At 37.7% G+C, this 17,452-nt stretch overlaps 1 protein-coding gene and 1 long non-coding RNA gene across 3 annotated transcripts; both read right to left on the reverse strand.

Annotated features, from left to right (window-relative positions):
- Positions 1 to 1,358: 1,358 nt before the first annotated feature.
- On the reverse strand, positions 1,359 to 5,359 carry LOC110450450. 2 transcript variants are annotated; one of them, XR_002462980.1, is made up of 2 exons: positions 2,211 to 5,359; positions 1,359 to 2,064 (listed from the first exon to the last, which is right to left on the reverse strand). It is a non-coding gene; the product is annotated as an uncharacterized LOC110450450 (long non-coding RNA). The 2 variants fall into 2 exon arrangements; XR_002462981.1 differs by lacking the exon at positions 2,211 to 5,359 and adding an exon at positions 2,095 to 2,169.
- Positions 5,360 to 6,516: 1,157 nt separating this feature from the next.
- LOC110450451 (retinol dehydrogenase 12-like) lies at positions 6,517 to 16,842 on the reverse strand. The gene is made up of 7 exons (XM_021497988.1): positions 16,437 to 16,842; positions 14,547 to 14,687; positions 13,394 to 13,585; positions 9,721 to 9,879; positions 9,270 to 9,389; positions 8,651 to 8,852; positions 6,517 to 7,123 (listed from the first exon to the last, which is right to left on the reverse strand). The coding sequence occupies exons 1-7, from the start codon at positions 16,513 to 16,515 to the stop codon at positions 7,021 to 7,023; spliced, it is 996 nt and encodes a 331-aa protein (XP_021353663.1). The 5' UTR covers positions 16,516 to 16,842; the 3' UTR covers positions 6,517 to 7,020.
- Between the last annotated feature and the right edge of the window lie 610 nt (positions 16,843 to 17,452).

Consider the following 17,452-nt stretch of genomic DNA (forward strand, 5'->3'; position numbering starts at 1 on the left):
TTGGGGCCATCTGTCTGGTTTTGAAGCTATCTGTCTGTGTTTGGTGCCATCTGTCTGTGTTTGTGGCTATCTATCTGTGTTTGGGGTTATCTGTCTGGGTTTGAAGCTATCTGTCTGTGTTTGGGGTTATCTGTCTGGGTTTGAAGCTATCTGTGTGGGTTTGAAGCTATCTTTGTGGGTTTGTGGCTATCTATCTGTGTTTTGGGGCTATCTGTCTGTGTTTTGGGGCTATCTGTCTATGTATGGGGCTATCTGTCTGTGTTTGGAGCTATCTGTCTGTGCTTGGGGCCATCTGTCTGGGTTTGAAGCTATCTGTCTGTGTTTGGGGTTATCTGTCTGGGTTTGACGCTATCTGTGTGGGTTTGAAGCTATCTGTGTGGGTTTGTGGCTATCTATCTGTGTTTAGGGGCTATCTGTGTGGGTTTGAAGCTATCTGTCTGTGTATGGGGGGATTTGTCTGTGTTTGGAGCAATCTGTCTGTGTTTGGAGCTATCTGTCTGTGCTTGGGGCCATCTGTCTGGTTTTGAAACTATCTGTCTGTGTTTGGGGCCATCTGTCTGTGTTTGTGGCTATCTATCTGTGTTTGTGGTTATCTGTCTGGGTTTGAAGCTATCTGTCTGTGTTTGGGGCCATCTGTCTGTGTTTGTGGCTATCTATCTGTGTTTGTGGTTATCTGTCTGGGTTTGAAGCTATCTGTCTGTGTGTGGGGTTATCTGTCTGGGTTTGAAGCTATCTGTATGGGTTTGAAGCTATCTGTGTGGGTTTGTGGCTATCTATCTGTGTTTTGGGGCTATCTGTGTGGGTTTGAAGCTATCTGTCTGTGTATGGGGGTATTTGTCTGTGTTTGGAGCAATCTGTCTGTGTTTGGAGCTATCTGTCTGTGCTTGGGGCCATCTGTCTGGGTTTGAAGCTATCTGTCTGTGTTTGGGGTTATCTGTCTGGGTTTGAAGCTATCTGTATGGGTTTGAAGCTGTCTGTGTGGGTTTGTGGCTATCTATCTGTGTTTGGGGTTATCTGTCTGGGTTTGAAGCTATCTGTCTGTGTTTGGGGTTATCTGTCTGGGTTTGAAGCTATCTGTATGGGTTTGAAGCTATCTGTGTGGGTTTGTGGCTATCTATCTGTTTTGGGGCTATCTGTCTGTGTTTTGGGGCTATCTGTCTGTGTATGGGGGTATCTGTCTGTGTTTGGAGCTATCTGTCTGTGTTTGGAGCTATCTGTCTGGGTTTTGGGGCTATCTGTCTGTATTTGGGGCTATTTGTCTGGGTTTGGGGCTATCTCTGGCTTCAAGCTATCTGTGTGGATGTATCAGCTTCCTTTTGATATTCACATGCCCAATCAAGACAATAAACCATGAAATTGATAAAAAGAGAACTTTTAATCATTAATGCAAACAAACAATTATTCACAGCCGGAGATGGCTTCTATGATAGTTTATAACTGGTCACAACCAATATACAGGGAATATCTAGACACATTAACACCGGTGTAACAGCCACTTCTTCATCTTTTCACCATCATACAAAACGTGCATTCTATATTTAACGAGGTAAGGATGGTACCATTGTTTCAAAAATAGTAAAATATATCGGTGAAAAGAACTGCTGCAGATCAACACCAACATACATACTCGTTCACCCCGAGAGGATCAACCCTGACCTCAATGTCTCTCAGATGATCCACTCTGACCTCAACTTCCCACTGAGGACTAGCCCTGACCTCAGCATCCAACAGGGGATCAATTATGACCTCAACATCCCCCAGAGGATAAACCCTGACCTCAATGTCCCAGAGGATCAACCCTGACCTCAATGTCCCATGGGATCAACCCTGACCTCAACATCCCCCAGAGGATAAACCCTGACCTCAACATCCCCCAGAGGATAAACCCTGACCTCAATGTCCCAGAGGATCAACCCTGACCTCAATGTCCCATGGGATCAACCCTGACCTCAATGTCCCATGGGATCAACTCTGACCTCAACATCCCCCAGAGGAGCAACCCTGACCTCAACATCCCCCAGAGGATAAACCCTGACCTCAATGTCCCATGGGATCAACCCTGACCTCAACATCCCCCAGAGGATACACCCTGACCTCAATGTCCCATGGGATCAACTCTGACCTCAACATCCCCCAGAGGAGCAACCATGACCTCAACATCCCCCAGAGGATAAACCCTGACCTCAATGTCCCATGCGATCAGCCCTGACCTCAATGTCCCATGGGATAAACCCTGACCTCAATGTCCCTTAGGTAGAGAATATAGAACAAATTACTGTGCAGCAAGCCATGACTATGTAGTCGGTGAGTGTTTTCTTTTCCCTGTGCTGAAGTCACTGGGTAGTGGTAGACCCCGATCACTTAGTCTTGATGGCCATAGAAACTGCACTATCCATGGTACATTGTACATATTACAAGTTTTGCACAGTTTAATCTGACTGTAAATTAAAGTCAGTCAGACCAATGAAACCTGACTATACTGGTATTATCAGTGGTGGATTGATGAAGAGGCTTCACTATACCAACATATAATTCATATACATGAAACAAGAATCAACCATACAACATCCACAAATATTTGAACATACCAAGAAATATATGACATTTGTCATAACAAAGTGATTTGATATTGGCTTGTAACCAACATCCAGGTTGTATATAACTTTGCATACAGGAAACAGATTTCCCTAGTCATCTAGTCTTATCTTCTTGAAAAAGAATGCAGGTTTTTATTGCCGCAAGTGTTCATGGACCTGAGAATCAAGACATTTACCACAGGGACTTGATAACTGGAGAGGTTTACCACAGGGACTTGATAACTGAGAGGTTTACCACAGGGACCCGAGAATGAAGATGTTTTTCACAGGGGCCTTAGAATTTCAATATGTTGAGACTTTTCTGAGGAATACAAAGAATTATTAAGACGATTTTGGAGCCCAGATCAACACCTGATAAAAATCTTTCTCCATTAATTATTAATTGGGAGGTCAATTCTTAATTCAAACCCATTAGAAGGTCAGATCATTTCAGTACATCACATAAATAAACGGTTTCTTTATAAACATAAACTGTAGTTGATAAATACTGTATTAAATTTACATCTTATATTGCATGAAAAAATCAATCCTTGATAATCTTGATCTTGAATTTGATATTGAAGGGGAAAAAATATTATCTATGCATGGATATAGAAAATGTACTGATTTAGATTATAAAATAATTAAGATTACTCGGTACCCATGTGAATATCATCACATAAACATTGATACATGTAGAAGAAATATGGCACTTAAATGTCTTACACCAGATCTTGCAGAAATTTAACATGACGCCTACAATATATAGGGATAGAAATTCAAAAACAAACTGAGGTATTTTCAAGTTTTGACACCATATTTAACATTGTAAAAGATTAACGCCAAGCCTCCTGATCAGTCAGTCGTGTGTTTATATATATACTTTCTAAAATTGGAGATTCGAGAAATAATCCCTGATTGAATTTGAAGAATGCAGCTAAAATATCTAATCTTTGGATGTATTGAGTTCAGGAGTTTTGACAAATTGTATTGCAGTATTGCACAAAACTGAACGCAGTTTAAACAGCTGATCATTTCAAGAGGGACCTGAGAAAGGTTTGTTACAGCTATATTTGGACCTAAAATAAGGTGTTCAGAGTAATTTTACATGTTTTAGGGGTTTAGATCGACTTTCGGTAAAAACGACACCCCCCCAATGATTATATTAATACCTTAGTTTAGGTCCAAATATAGCTGTAACAAATTCTCAGGTCCCTGTGATCATTTCCTGTTATTACGTTAATAACAACGGGTGGGGATCTCGGATGCAAGGGGCAGGTAACTCCGAAAACGTATAACAGAATTCTTCAATGATAGCAACAGTGCAGCTAGACATATTAAATGTCCGAACGATCTTTAAGCTGCACATTTTACAAAATCAAGACGAATACTACAGTCATGCAATAGCTATGGTGACGAAATTTAAACAATACAATACATACATCATCAGATACATCATTTTTTACCCCAATACGTACTGCATAAGGAAATAATATTGTCTATGTGAAGGTGTATAAAAATGTAAATAAAAGGAAGTGTCAGCAGGTTAAACAGTTTGCCAAAAATTATTGAAATTAACATAATTATATACATATAACTGTATTATATAGAAAAGCAGTATCAATCAATACCAGAAACACTGCTACACATTATGTAGAAATACTTCATAAAATATAACACATAAATTGTTCTTATTGAGACTGGTTTTAAAAAAAAGGTAACCGGTACACAAAAATAGAAAGATTTGTTCAAAATAACTGCCAAATATTACGTGTGCATGTATTTACATAGACAAGGTTCTGAAATTTGTATTTTAGAAATTATTCACACATCAAATTTAATCTAAAATATTTACCTTTCCTTGTTTAAATCCATATTCATTCCATGTGAGTCTAGTTTTTCATACTATATAAAGTGTGTATACTTTTCTTCATACTAGAAATATTAGAATTATATGTAGAGAAGTCTGTTGGGTACCCAATTTATGTTAAGGGAAATTTACAGTTTTTCTCATTATTTAAGAGAATATTTTTACATCTTACTTTCATACCTTTCAAGACCGTCATGAAACTCATTTTTTTCACACAGAAGATTACATCAACAGATATGTACAAATTCACTACTTTCTAACTGTATAACTACACTGTTTCAATTTTTTAAAACTAATTATTAGATTTCAAATGCATGGAATGAAAAAGTATTTCACTAAAGGAAAAATGTTCAGATTAGAGTACTTCACTCATTCACCCTTAAAATTTCATAATGAACTATTCCAACCTTTAAATTGGAAGAGCTCAAATGCGTCTTGACAGGAGTACTAGTGAATGAGTTATTTTATTCAGAGAAATTTTCACGTCAAGGAGAATATGTACACATAAATTATAATGAATCTGGCCTACACTAGTCCCTCTCTTGAGAACCTGTTTTGGGCATCATAAAGAATTGGCATTCACCAAGACCAAAAATGTCAAAAGTTTAAACCTCTAAACAGTATATGCATACCATTACTTAAAAAAGACATTCATGACAAAATCAGATTTGTACTGGAGTACTTGTACTTATCCAACAGTAAGCCCATGCCTGGTAATAAGCCCATCCATAATTACTGTAGTTCAGTGCAAACATGCCAACGAATCTGTAATAAACCTATTTCCCTACTACTTCAAGCCAGAGATTATTGGTTGGCCCCCTGGGCTTACTGCAGGATAAACACATGTTTTAAAAGTACTATGGGCGGATTGGTCGAGTGGTTAACACTCCAACCTTCCACGCAGGTGGCCGGGGTTCGACCCCGAAGTCGTCGTACGCATGGATATTCAGAGAAAGAGTATTTTCCTGCCCACACAACTGCAACAACCCAGGTGAAGTATAAATTGGTCTGGGGTGGATGTTGCGGTATCTGTGCTGTAGCATTCAAGTGAGGTGTCACTATAAATGATGCCTTTGGAAGCACGGTCCCACTACGAACAGAACACCTTACATCTCCACCACACACGCAGGCATACACACATAGGGAGATATTAGTCAGGTGGCATAGGACTAGTAGTTAGCGCCTGATAAGGCAGCTTCTTCGTATTCCTCAAAAGTTGTATTGATTACTGTATTGATTGTATAGATTGTATATCTGTACTGGAAAATGTTGTATATTATTATTATAATTACATAGAAAAAATATGTAAAAGAAAATCGTTGTCATTGGGAGCATAATATAATCCACAGTGTGTAAACAGATTGTCGTACATGTGTATAATATCTATATGGCATCACAGACAGAAATGCATAAAAATTGAAATAAATCTAAGGGTTAATTATTCCAGAAACGACCATATAGGAGGAGTTTTACCTTATAATATAGTAATACAGGTGCCTCCCAAATAATTAATTATGGAATAGCCCTAAGCTGGGAATAAAAAACAGTTCCTCATCCATAAATTGTAAAATAGTTAAAAAAAAAAATTTTTTTTTTTTTTTCCAATAATGGAAATCCGATCTTCTCACATGTAAGTATTGGTTCAGACAGAGTTATACATTTTAATAGTGAGATACCTGCATAATTAATCCTTTTGAGAACATGTGGCTCTTTTAAATGGGCCGCGGTGGCCATGTGGTTAAGGCGTCTGACATTCTGCTACCACTAGCCCTCCACCACTGGGTCGCGGGATCGAGGCCTAAGTGCGGCAATTGCCAGGTACTGGCCATAGGTCAGTGGTTTTTCTCTGGAACTTCAGGCTTTCCTCCACCACCAAAACTAAAACTTATTGCATAGATCTATTAGAATAGTAAATCAAATCAATGTCTTAAAACTACAAGTAATAATATTTTTTACCACATGGTATTGAAAAATAATGACATAAGTTAAATGTTATTTTACAGCTGTGTCTGTGTGTTACACATATTATATACTAGGTATAAAGTATACATTTGTAAGTACATGTATATTATTAACACATTCACCCCTGTCAAGATACATTTGAGCTCTTCCAATTTAAAGGTTGGAATAGTTCATTATGAACTTTCAGGGGTGAATGAGTTACACAAAATGTCAATATCCAGCTCGAAGGTACAGAAACATTGAAGAAATAGTGATTTACATATATGAAATGTGTTACTGATTTGAAATTGTGAAAAGTTCCCACAACCTATTTTCCTTTGAAACTGTGAAATCATTAATTTTTGTGGGTCTTTTGATTATTTTTGATTTGTGGGTTACATATATCTTCATCCAAAATTCATAGGTCCATAAAGTAATCACAGGTTTGATATATATAAAGCAATTCTCTATTTGAGTGGGTAATCGTAATCCACAAATTCATGTACCCAAAAAAATGGTGTTATGTCCCGAAAACCACGAAATTTAGGCCCCACAAAAAGTACCTGATTGCACAGTATATGTCATTGTGGCAGTGTATAATATGTCAATATATAAGGTGGGTGGTTGATCATCTTATTTGCTTGCGTTGGCCACCATTTCTTCTGAGAGCTGCCACAGTCGTTTTGCGTCCTCATCGACCAATGCTGCCTTTGACGGTCCTTTCTCTGCACAGTCACTGGAGAAAGCCAAACCAAAAGAAATGAATCCTCAGGAAAATTGTTCAATTACAACTTTATAAGGCATTTGTTTGATCTAAAGTAAGTTTTTTAAGGATCCCTGTCCCACTGCATACAAATACTAGAGAAGTTCACTAGATTTCTGCACAGGTACATAGTAACCTCCCCTTAACTCATTCACCCCTGAAGTTTCATAATGAACTCTTCCAACCTTTGAATTGGAAGAGTTCAAATGTGTCTTCAGGGGTGAATGAGTTAATACTGTTTTTAGCTGTCACTGTAGCCCGACTCAGCCAGGGTACTACCAATGGTCAAATGGCACAGTTGGCACAGAGGCACGGTAGTCTATAGCTAGTGGTAGGACGCCGGGCTCGTGACTGAAGGCTTGCTGGTTCGAGTCTCGTCACGGCACTGTGTTGTGTTCAAAGATACTTTACACTGCTTGTTCCAGTCTACTCAGCTGTAAATGAGTACTTGGTTGGGCAGTGCTAGAATTGTTGAATGCTAGCTGTGAGAGCCGAAATGACAGCTCTGGCTGTATGCTCCCCAGGGAGTTGAGAAAGATATTGGCTGGGGGCAAAGGCCCTATAACCAGGGATAATAAATTGTGAACCGCTTTGAGACGACCTATGCACTAGGTTGTGATAAAGCGGTATATAAGAACCTCAAATTATTATTATTACCCAAGCAACAGTTTATGTATAATGATAAGAGGTCCTGGGTTCAAATCCCAGTCGGGACCCATTGCATTTTTACACTAGGAACACTATTGTTGGCGCATGTTTATCTATTTCATCTTTACCATTTTTTTCATAAAAACAAATTATTTTATTTTAACAAATAAAACAATTCAACATGATAACTAATATCAAATTTTGACTATTGAATTGGGCTAGCAGTTTTCAGAAACACTGGTCCAGCAGGAGATTTCGCTCGTCTGAGACTATCAGGCTACCCTTAATGTCAAGCCCTATCCTCCTGTCCTTCATGATGTCATGATTTTTTACTGACTCCCGACAAAGTAAGATTTTCTACTGACTCCCGACAAAATCAGATTTCTCTACTGACTCCTGACAAAGTCAGATTTCTCTAATGACTCCTGACAAAGTCAGATTTCTCTACTGATACCTGACAAAGTCAGATTTCTCTACTGCTTCCTGACAAAGTCAGATTTCTCTACTAACTCCTGACAAAGTCAGATTTCTCTACTTACAACGACAAAGTCAGATTTCTCTACTGACTCTCGACAAAGTCAGATTTCTCTACTGACTCCTGACAAAGTCAGTTTTCTCTACTGTTTACAAGTCAGATTTCTCTACTGACTCCCGACATAGTCAGATTTCTCTACTTGCTCTCCCGACAAAGTCAGATTTATCTACTGACTCCTGACGATGTCAGATTTCTCTAGTGACTCCCAACAAAGTCAGATTTCTCTACTGACTCCTGACAAAGTAAGATTTCTCTACTAACTGCTGACAAAGTAATGGTGAGGACTTCAAAGTTCAGGGTGGTCTTTCTATACATACCTGAAGTATTTGCCTGAAACATTGTCCAAGTTTTCATCTAGAGCACAGTGAAGATTCGTCTGGGCGCCTTGTAATGGGGTCTTCAAGAAAGGTTTTATAATGGGACCGAGTAAAAAAATAATTGTGATCCTAGCTTGCACGTGTCTTGGCAATTCGGTGTTGACCACGCCTGGATGGAGTGCGTTTGTCGTCACACCTGTACCTGCGTAGGTAAATAGGGAATAGATATATATATATATAGATATATATATGGCAGATTTTAATTGTACATAAAATTACGGTCGCTTCACCCTAGAGGGAATTTCCCTTCAGCACAGTGGTAGAGCGTCCAACTAGGATCCTTGGGATCGCGGGTTCGATCCTCAGTGGAAGCACACAACTCTCTTTCCTGTTACATATATATGCATTTTAATGCCTAAAAGAAAATATTAATATATATATTAACTGTTGGATTTTATTTTGTATTTAAATTCTAGACACATGTATTAAGACTGTTAGCCAACTCTTACGTTTCATTATATCTCCGGATATGTTTACATCATCGTCAAACACAAATCATGCCACAAGTGGAAAAATGGTCTTAGATTATTAATTAAAATCAGTGTGAAATATGTATTACCTTGAAGACGTTTACTGAGTTCCTTCGTGAAGAGTACGTTGGCTAGTTTACTCTGAGCATAAGCTGCCATGGAGGAATAGTCCTTATCACTGTTGATATCGTCAAAGTTGATCTTCCCTCCTGTGAATTTTTTTTTATATAACATTAAATGTATAACAAAGCTATGCATGCAGACTATGGCTACTTTTATTTGAGACAGCCCCGAAATAATAAAAGTTCAGAGGTTTTGAAGTAGACCCCAATGGAGGAAATCGAACCCTGTCCGACCTGTGGCAAATTCTATGAAATGGAAGTGTGTTTTTTTTTAAATTGTTCTTTTTTTTTAAGACTCTTAGAGGCACATTGTACAATAATTACTGTATATAAGAAGTCAATAACATAAAAACGATTACCAGTTACAACAATTATCAAGCAAAAAAGACAAGAAAATGCGAAACAAAATGCAAATTACTGTAGTGAGCTGATGATGAGACGTTGATGATCCTGGCAGGAGCGGACTTCTTCATGCGGTCTAATAATAGATTTGTTAACAAAAAATGTCCAAGGTGATTCACCGCAAACTGCATCTCGTACCCATCCTCAGACTTCCACTTAGGACACATCATTACACCTACAGAGAGAAACACACAGTATAACATCTCGTACCCATCCTTAGGCTTCCACTTAGGACACATCATTATACCTACAGAGAGAAACACACAGTATAACATCTTGTACCCATCCTCAGACTTCCACTTAGGACACATCATTACACACAGTATAACATCTCGTACCCATCCTTAGACTTCCACTTAGGACACATCATTACACCTACAGAGAGAAACACACAGTATAACATCTCGTACCCATCCTTAGGCTTCCACTTAGGACACATCATTACACACAGTATAACATCTCGTACCCATCCTCAGACTTCCACTTAGGACACATCATTACACACAGTATAACATCTCGTACCCATCCTCAGACTTCCACTTAGGACACATCATTACACACAGTATAACATCTCGTACCCATCCTCAGACTTCCACTTAGGACACATCATTACACACAGTATAACATCTCGTACCCATCCTCAGACTTCCACTTAGGACACATCATTACACACAGTATAACATCTCGTACCCATCCTCAGACTTCCACTTAGGACACATCATTACACACAGTATAACATCTCGTACCCATCCTCAGACTTCCACTTAGGACACATCATTACACACAGTATAACATCTCGTACCCATCCTCAGACTTCCACTTAGGACACATCATTACACACAGTATAACATCTCGTACCCATCCTCAGACTTCCACTTAGGACACATCATTACACACAGTATAACATCTCGTACCCATCCTCAGACTTCCACTTAGGACACATCATTACACACAGTATAACATCTCGTACCCATCCTCAGACTTCCACTTAGGACACATCATTACACACAGTATAACATCTCGTACCCATCCTCAGACTTCCACTTAGGACACATCATTACACACAGTATAACATCTCGTACCCATCCTCAGACTTCCACTTAGGACACATCATTACACACAGTATAACATCTCGTACCCATCCTCAGACTTCCACTTAGGACACATCATTACACACAGTATAACATCTCGTACCCATCCTCAGACTTCCACTTAGGACACATCATTACACACAGTATAACATCTCGTACCCATCCTCAGACTTCCACTTAGGACACATCATTACACACAGTATAACATCTCGTACCCATCCTCAGACTTCCACTTAGGACACATCATTACACCTAGTATAACATCTCGTAACCATCCTCAGACTTCCACTTAGGACACATCATTACACACAGTATAACATCTCGTACCCATCCTCAGACTTCCACTTAGGACACATCATTACACACAGTATAACATCTCGTACCCATCCTCAGACTTCCACTTAGGACACATCATTACACACAGTATAACATCTCGTACCCATCCTCAGACTTCCACTTAGGACACATCATTACACACAGTATAACATCTCGTACCCATCCTCAGACTTCCACTTAGGACACATCATTACACACAGTATAACATCTCGTACCCATCCTCAGACTTCCACTTAGGACACATCATTACACACAGTATAACATCTCGTACCCATCCTCAGACTTCCACTTAGGACACATCATTACACACAGTATAACATCTCGTACCCATCCTCAGACTTCCACTTAGGACACATCATTACACACAGTATAACATCTCGTACCCATCCTCAGACTTCCACTTAGGACACATCATTACACACACAGTATAACATCTCGTACCCAACCTCAGACTTCCACTTAGGACACATCATTACACACAGTATAACATCTCGTAACCATCCTCAGACTTACACTTAGGACACATCATTACACACAGTATAACATCTCGTACCCAACCTCAGACTTCCACTTAGGACACATCATTACACACAGTATAACATAGTTTCTTTAATTCCTCCCTTCAGTATTGCCTGGATTTACTCAAAATTGCGACTTTTGGGATTGATTCTTGCAGTTTTAGGTTTATGATATGACAAACATCTTAAATAAACTGTTTTGTCGAAAGTCTTTCAGACTATGAAGATAGTAAGAGATGAACAGAGATTTTGATAGATTAGATTTAAAATTTAAAGAAACTAACTATATCAGATTTTTTTTTTAGAAATAATGTACAACAAAAATTGTTAATGGTATAAAATTACACCACAAATATTTTTTTTAAAGACTTTTATTATATCACATAAACTTCGTAAACAATTCCTTTTTTAAAGAAATATTCTTTAAACAACTTTTTGAGAAGAACTTGAATTTTCAAAAAAATTAGTAACATGTATAAATAAACAGTGCTAGTAACATATATTTGTCAACTGTAACATTATGTTTTCAACAACTAAATGATTATTTCAACGAGTAAATGCGTATAATGTTAGAATTCATATATCAAGAAATATATCCAGGAAAATGTAAATATATGCATATTGGACGATCTAAGGAATCAAAGAATGAAATATCAAAATCATACAACATACAATTAAGGGAAAATCCTGGAAATATTGGTTAAGGAAAGCATTGGAGTTGTCAGTGACAAATCATTAAACTTTGAAGACCACATAAGGGAAAGGGTTAAAAAAGCAAACTTGATGCTTGCCATTATTAGGAGATCATTCAAATTTTTAGACTACACAACTTCGTGCCACTCTTCAATGTCTTGTGAGGACACAGTTGGAATACGCAGGAGCAGAACAAATCAAAATATGTAGACAAACTGGAAAGCGTACAGCGTCGCCCTACGAAATACCTACCGGGGATAAAAGGCCTAAAATAACTAGAAAGATTAAGGAACTTGAGCCTACCAACACTGACATATATATAGGAAACTGAGAGGAGACATGTTTGAAATGTACAAGATTGTAAACAGAATTTACGATAGAGAGATAAGTACTTAATGTGATTAAGGTTAAAAATTCTACCACTTTCCTACTGTATATAGGACTTGAAATATTATTTTCTTGGTAAATTTTACATCTAAGATATTATTCCAACTTATTTTTCACACGAAGACAATGCTATTAGGTTGCAAGAATTTTTTTAAAGAGTCGTGACATTTTGAAATTATTAATACCAATAATGTTGCAGAAAAACTATTGAAACAAATATCATGATTGGTATACTCCCTGCTTTATAAGCAAGAGCTTCAGTAACCAACTTCCCTAGGCAAAGTAGAGAGTTTTTTGTGAAAAGGGAAATTAAAAGAAAAAGTCTTTCATACATCTGGCTTTTTTCTATAGTAAATAAGCAAGTCCAATTCAGAATAATGCTTTCAAACAAACTGGAACTCTTTTTTCTTGGAGATACAATACAGTACTGGGGAGGGGGGCTCTATCTTAACTCATTAACCCCTGAAGACAAATTTGAACTCTTCCAATCCAAAGGTTGGAATAGTTCATTACGAAAAAAATCAGGGGTGAATGAGTTAATGTAGGTCAATACATGTTCTGTTAATGTTCTCAAATGCAGAAAAGATTCCCGCCCTATGTCTCCTCACTATATTGTTTGTGCATATTTCAAAACCTTTTTAATTTTAAAAGCTAAGTAACTCACCAGCATTGTTGATAAGAATATCAATTCTTTCCTCTTTCTCATTCATTCTCTCTGCGAATTTCCTCACAGATTCCAGCGAGGCAAGGTCCAAGCGCTGTATGCTAACATCGGTGTTTCCTGAGAATGTTTTTACGGTTTCAGCTGCCTCAGTAGCCTTTTTCACATCACGACATGCCATGACCACACGGGCGCCTAAAAACAAACTTTTACGTTTCAGGTTTTTGCCAGCAGTCCTGAAAATGTGTGTAAATGTTTCTATAAAACTAATTACTTCAGTGTTGCGGGAGTCAGCGGGTCCCCTACATTATAATAGAATACCGGTATCTGCAACCAACCTTCAAGACTTCCGTAAATGATCAATAGTTAAATTTAAAGTTTATATGTATCTAGACCATAATATGATTACTTCTAACAAGCATCTCCTACATAATAAATTGATCTTTACTCTAGTAGATATATCCTTCATTGTAATTAAATAGCTGTATTTAACCTCTAGCAGAAATATTATTGATTGTCATTAAATAGCTGTAAACCTCTAGCAGACATATCTTAAGTTGTCATTAAATAGCTGTAAACCTCTAGCAGACATATCATTGATTGTCATTAAATAGCTGTAAACCTCTAGCAGACATATCCTTGATTGTCATTTAATAGCTTACATCAATATAACATATCTTTGGTAATCTCTGAGAGCTTAATCTGTAATGAACAACTGTTTGGCTGTCTAATCTTTAACAAGACAATCTTTTGGTCATATTCACTATGAGCTATTAATGTTTCTTTGACTTATACTGACCAAGAGCATTATAGTGACCAAGGGCTTTCTACTAGCAAATTTAATTCCTTTATTCTTACATTAAGTCATATACTGTCCATGCCTTGCCTTACCTGTAAAAGACAACTTCAGCTCTGTTTTTTTACCAAGGATTAGTATACCTTTAGCAGACAATGCTATCTGGGTTTTTTTTATCATAGACTTACCTCGAGAGGACAACTCTAGCTGTTTTGTGACATACAAGGACTCATGTCTTTAGCAGATAATTCAAACTGTTTTTAACCAAGTACTTACCTCTAGAAGACAACTCTAGTTATTTTGTGACCAAATACATGTCTCTAGCAGACCGTTCTAGATGTGTTTTGACCAAATGCTTACCTCTAGCAGACAATTCCTTTGCCGTTTCAAGACCAATACCAGTATTACAGCCAGTGATGATGACAGTCTTTCCATCCAGACGTTTCTTAGAGACGCACACACCACCGGCCAAGTGACGTCGCAGCAGCGCAAAGCCAATGACTGAGAAACAACATAATAGTTTAATTGTGATCTTCACAATCTGATATGGCCAGATTGGTCTTGTCTCAAAAAATAGACTGGTCTCGAGGAGCCAGAAACTTCAAGACCATACTTTACTTGAGATAACAGGGTACGGATCTGAACAGTCTCCGTGCTATGACTCAGATAAATAGTCCCCAGGGGCAGGGCCAGACCCTGGAGTCAACCTTGGTAGAAGTTATGATGTATGCACCTTTATATAGCAATTGTATGTATGGTGAAAGGGTTGGGATTTCAACCTTTTCCATGTTATGACTAAAGTACATACTGTGATATATGAGATATTTTTGTGGGGCTCAAATTTTATGGTTTCCCCAAAAAACAGACCATTTCATGAATACATGAATTCGTGTTTTATGAGTACCCACTCAAAGTGTTTGTGTCTTGTTCAAAGAAATCTAGTTTGGAGTGGGGATTTTGGCCATTTTCAATATATGACAGACAAAGGGACTTAGTCCCTGGGGTGGGGGTAGACTCCAGAGTCCATCCTGGTTGGATGGATGTAGTTTGTCATGTGCATTATTTGTGGTGTTCTATAGCGTACTGGATCTAGATGCTTTTAATTATGTGTAGTACACATTAGCACTATACAACTGTATACTGGTAATTACCAGTGCCCAAAACTCCTGCACTGGGTCCAACCTTAGACAATTGTCCAGAGAACGAAGTTCATTCATTATTTAATACGATAAAAGTGAGTCCCCTTGGCACAAGGATGATCCAGACCAACTCTGGTGAATTTTAATCCTCTCTCATAGTTTTTATTGGTTGGGTTGGTAGCCTGTATGGATTTTTTTGCTTTTTTTAGTATAACAAAACCCCCACGAAGTTTCAGTGGATTTTTCAGCAAGACAAAAAAAAAAGCTAAAACTTTAAGAAAAGTTATAGGTGCCGTTTTTAGTGAGTGGGTCGGGGAACTGCAACTTTCAATTTTAAGGATTGCCTTAATCGACTAAAGGAGTAAGATTCAAATTTATTTCAATGTCCCCATAATGGACTATTGGACCCACCCCTCTGATCCATGGCAGCATGTGATCAATGTCTGCAGGTTGATGATCTTGAGTTCTCTGGGGTAAATGCCCCAGACCAAAGTTATAGTCAAATTCACTTCAGCCATTCTGGACTAGAACTTTAAATGTGTTTTAAAAGAAAATTTTACAGCAGACAACATCCGACACAAGCCAGATGGGCAAAACATTTTTCTTTGTAATAATATGCATTAAACTCTCAGATGTTTTGTTTTTAGACCTCAATATAAAAAAAATGTGGGTGTTTTTTTTTTTTTGTAATAATTAAAAAAAAATCACGGTGTATCGATATTATCAGCATCCTGGTAGCCTGGCGTATCTATGTAAACTCCAAAGAGGTTCCGAAGGCTACCACGTCAAGGTGAACGTTATAAATTCTTTGGCTAATATATATATAACGACCTACATAATTATACATGTAGTTTAATTTGGGGTGAGCATTTCTCAGAATCATTATCTATCTAGAACTTTATAAACATGACAAAACAGGCAAAATGATAGATCTATCATGTGCAGACGAACGAGCTGGACCGAACGTTGGGACATGTAACTGACAGGTATATGACCTAGTACGTTATAAAACGTCCCCTTGATATCCGACAAGGTTCGGATCATAGGATCAAAGTAGGGTGTGCAACTGTATATGTGTCATAGAGTTTAAATGAAATCAAAATAAGTTTACCTGATCCGACAACTGACGAAATCAGCACCTTGTGTTGTACAACCAAAGCCATTGTCACCTCTATGCATGCTAAATCCATATCCGTATTCGTTTTGTGCGTTCACATGTATCAGGATTTCCGAAGAGGGGTCGTCTCAAAAACTATATATCAACGGTTAACGTTCTATTAATTCACACCGGGTTTATATGCGTGTCTGGCCTCTTCGTTCGTCACTAGCCTGATCGACTTTTTAAAGAATTTTCCATAAGATAACTTTGTATTGGAGTTCGCGTGTTTTCTGAACAAAAGGTAGACTCGATCCCATTACCAGTAACTAAACCCAACGAGCTGCAGAGATCAAGTATGAACCCCAAGTTGGTATCAGCTTTAAATAACAACAGGAACCTGAGAATGTCATGATCAGGATGTGTCGTGACAAGACCAAGACCAATCTATGTAAATACTACCTGAAAACAAAGTGAGCTATTAACTAGATACATCTAGGGTGAGGGTCCCAAAATGGAACGGTACACAAAATGAACACCTTTTGATATAAATGACACAGCAATTGTTATTTCGCAATACAAATTAACGGTATGTATTCTCAATCAAAATTAAGATAGTTGTGTGCAGTTTGAACAAATATCATCTGTCTACCTCTTAAACATTGCTCCTAAACTCAATTGAAATATTAAAGAAAAGGAAATGAAAAAAAACCCGAAAAAAAGTATGATGCGAAAACATAAATATTCGATCATATTTCTAAACGTGGAGAACTCTTTGATCAAATTATATTTTTAGGAAATAAATTTTTTAAATTTGTCAGAAATTGTCAAAACTTTTTCAATGAAGAAAATTATTTAAATGCTACATCAGTCATTTTCATAAACTAATACTAATAGTATATGATAAAGTGTTCCATTTTGGGTACTCGACCAGCTAAAAATTCCAAGTGAACCTGACGCACTTTAATGAGCTCTATAAATATAGACACGTGCTATTGATACACAAGAAATACAAAAGATGAAGGCTAAAG

This window comes from Mizuhopecten yessoensis, unplaced genomic scaffold, assembly GCF_002113885.1.
Source record: "Mizuhopecten yessoensis strain PY_sf001 unplaced genomic scaffold, ASM211388v2 scaffold5229, whole genome shotgun sequence".
In the NCBI taxonomy this organism is placed as follows: Eukaryota; Metazoa; Mollusca; class Bivalvia; order Pectinida; family Pectinidae; genus Mizuhopecten; species Mizuhopecten yessoensis.

What these genes read in the sequence shown, in the direction of transcription:
- LOC110450451 (XM_021497988.1), bottom strand. Translation starts at nt 16,515, where the DNA reads ATGGATTTAGCATGCATAGAGGTGACAATGGCTTTGGTTGTACAACAC. An exon ending in TTCGTCAGTTGTCGGATCAG is followed by an intron (nt 14,688 to 16,436) that starts GTAAACTTATTT and finishes GTTGTTTCTCAG; the next exon opens with TCATTGGCTTTGCGCTGCTG. An exon ending in CTCATCATCAGCTCACTACA is followed by an intron (nt 9,390 to 9,720) that starts GTAATTTGCATT and finishes AAAAATTCACAG; the next exon opens with GAGGGAAGATCAACTTTGAC.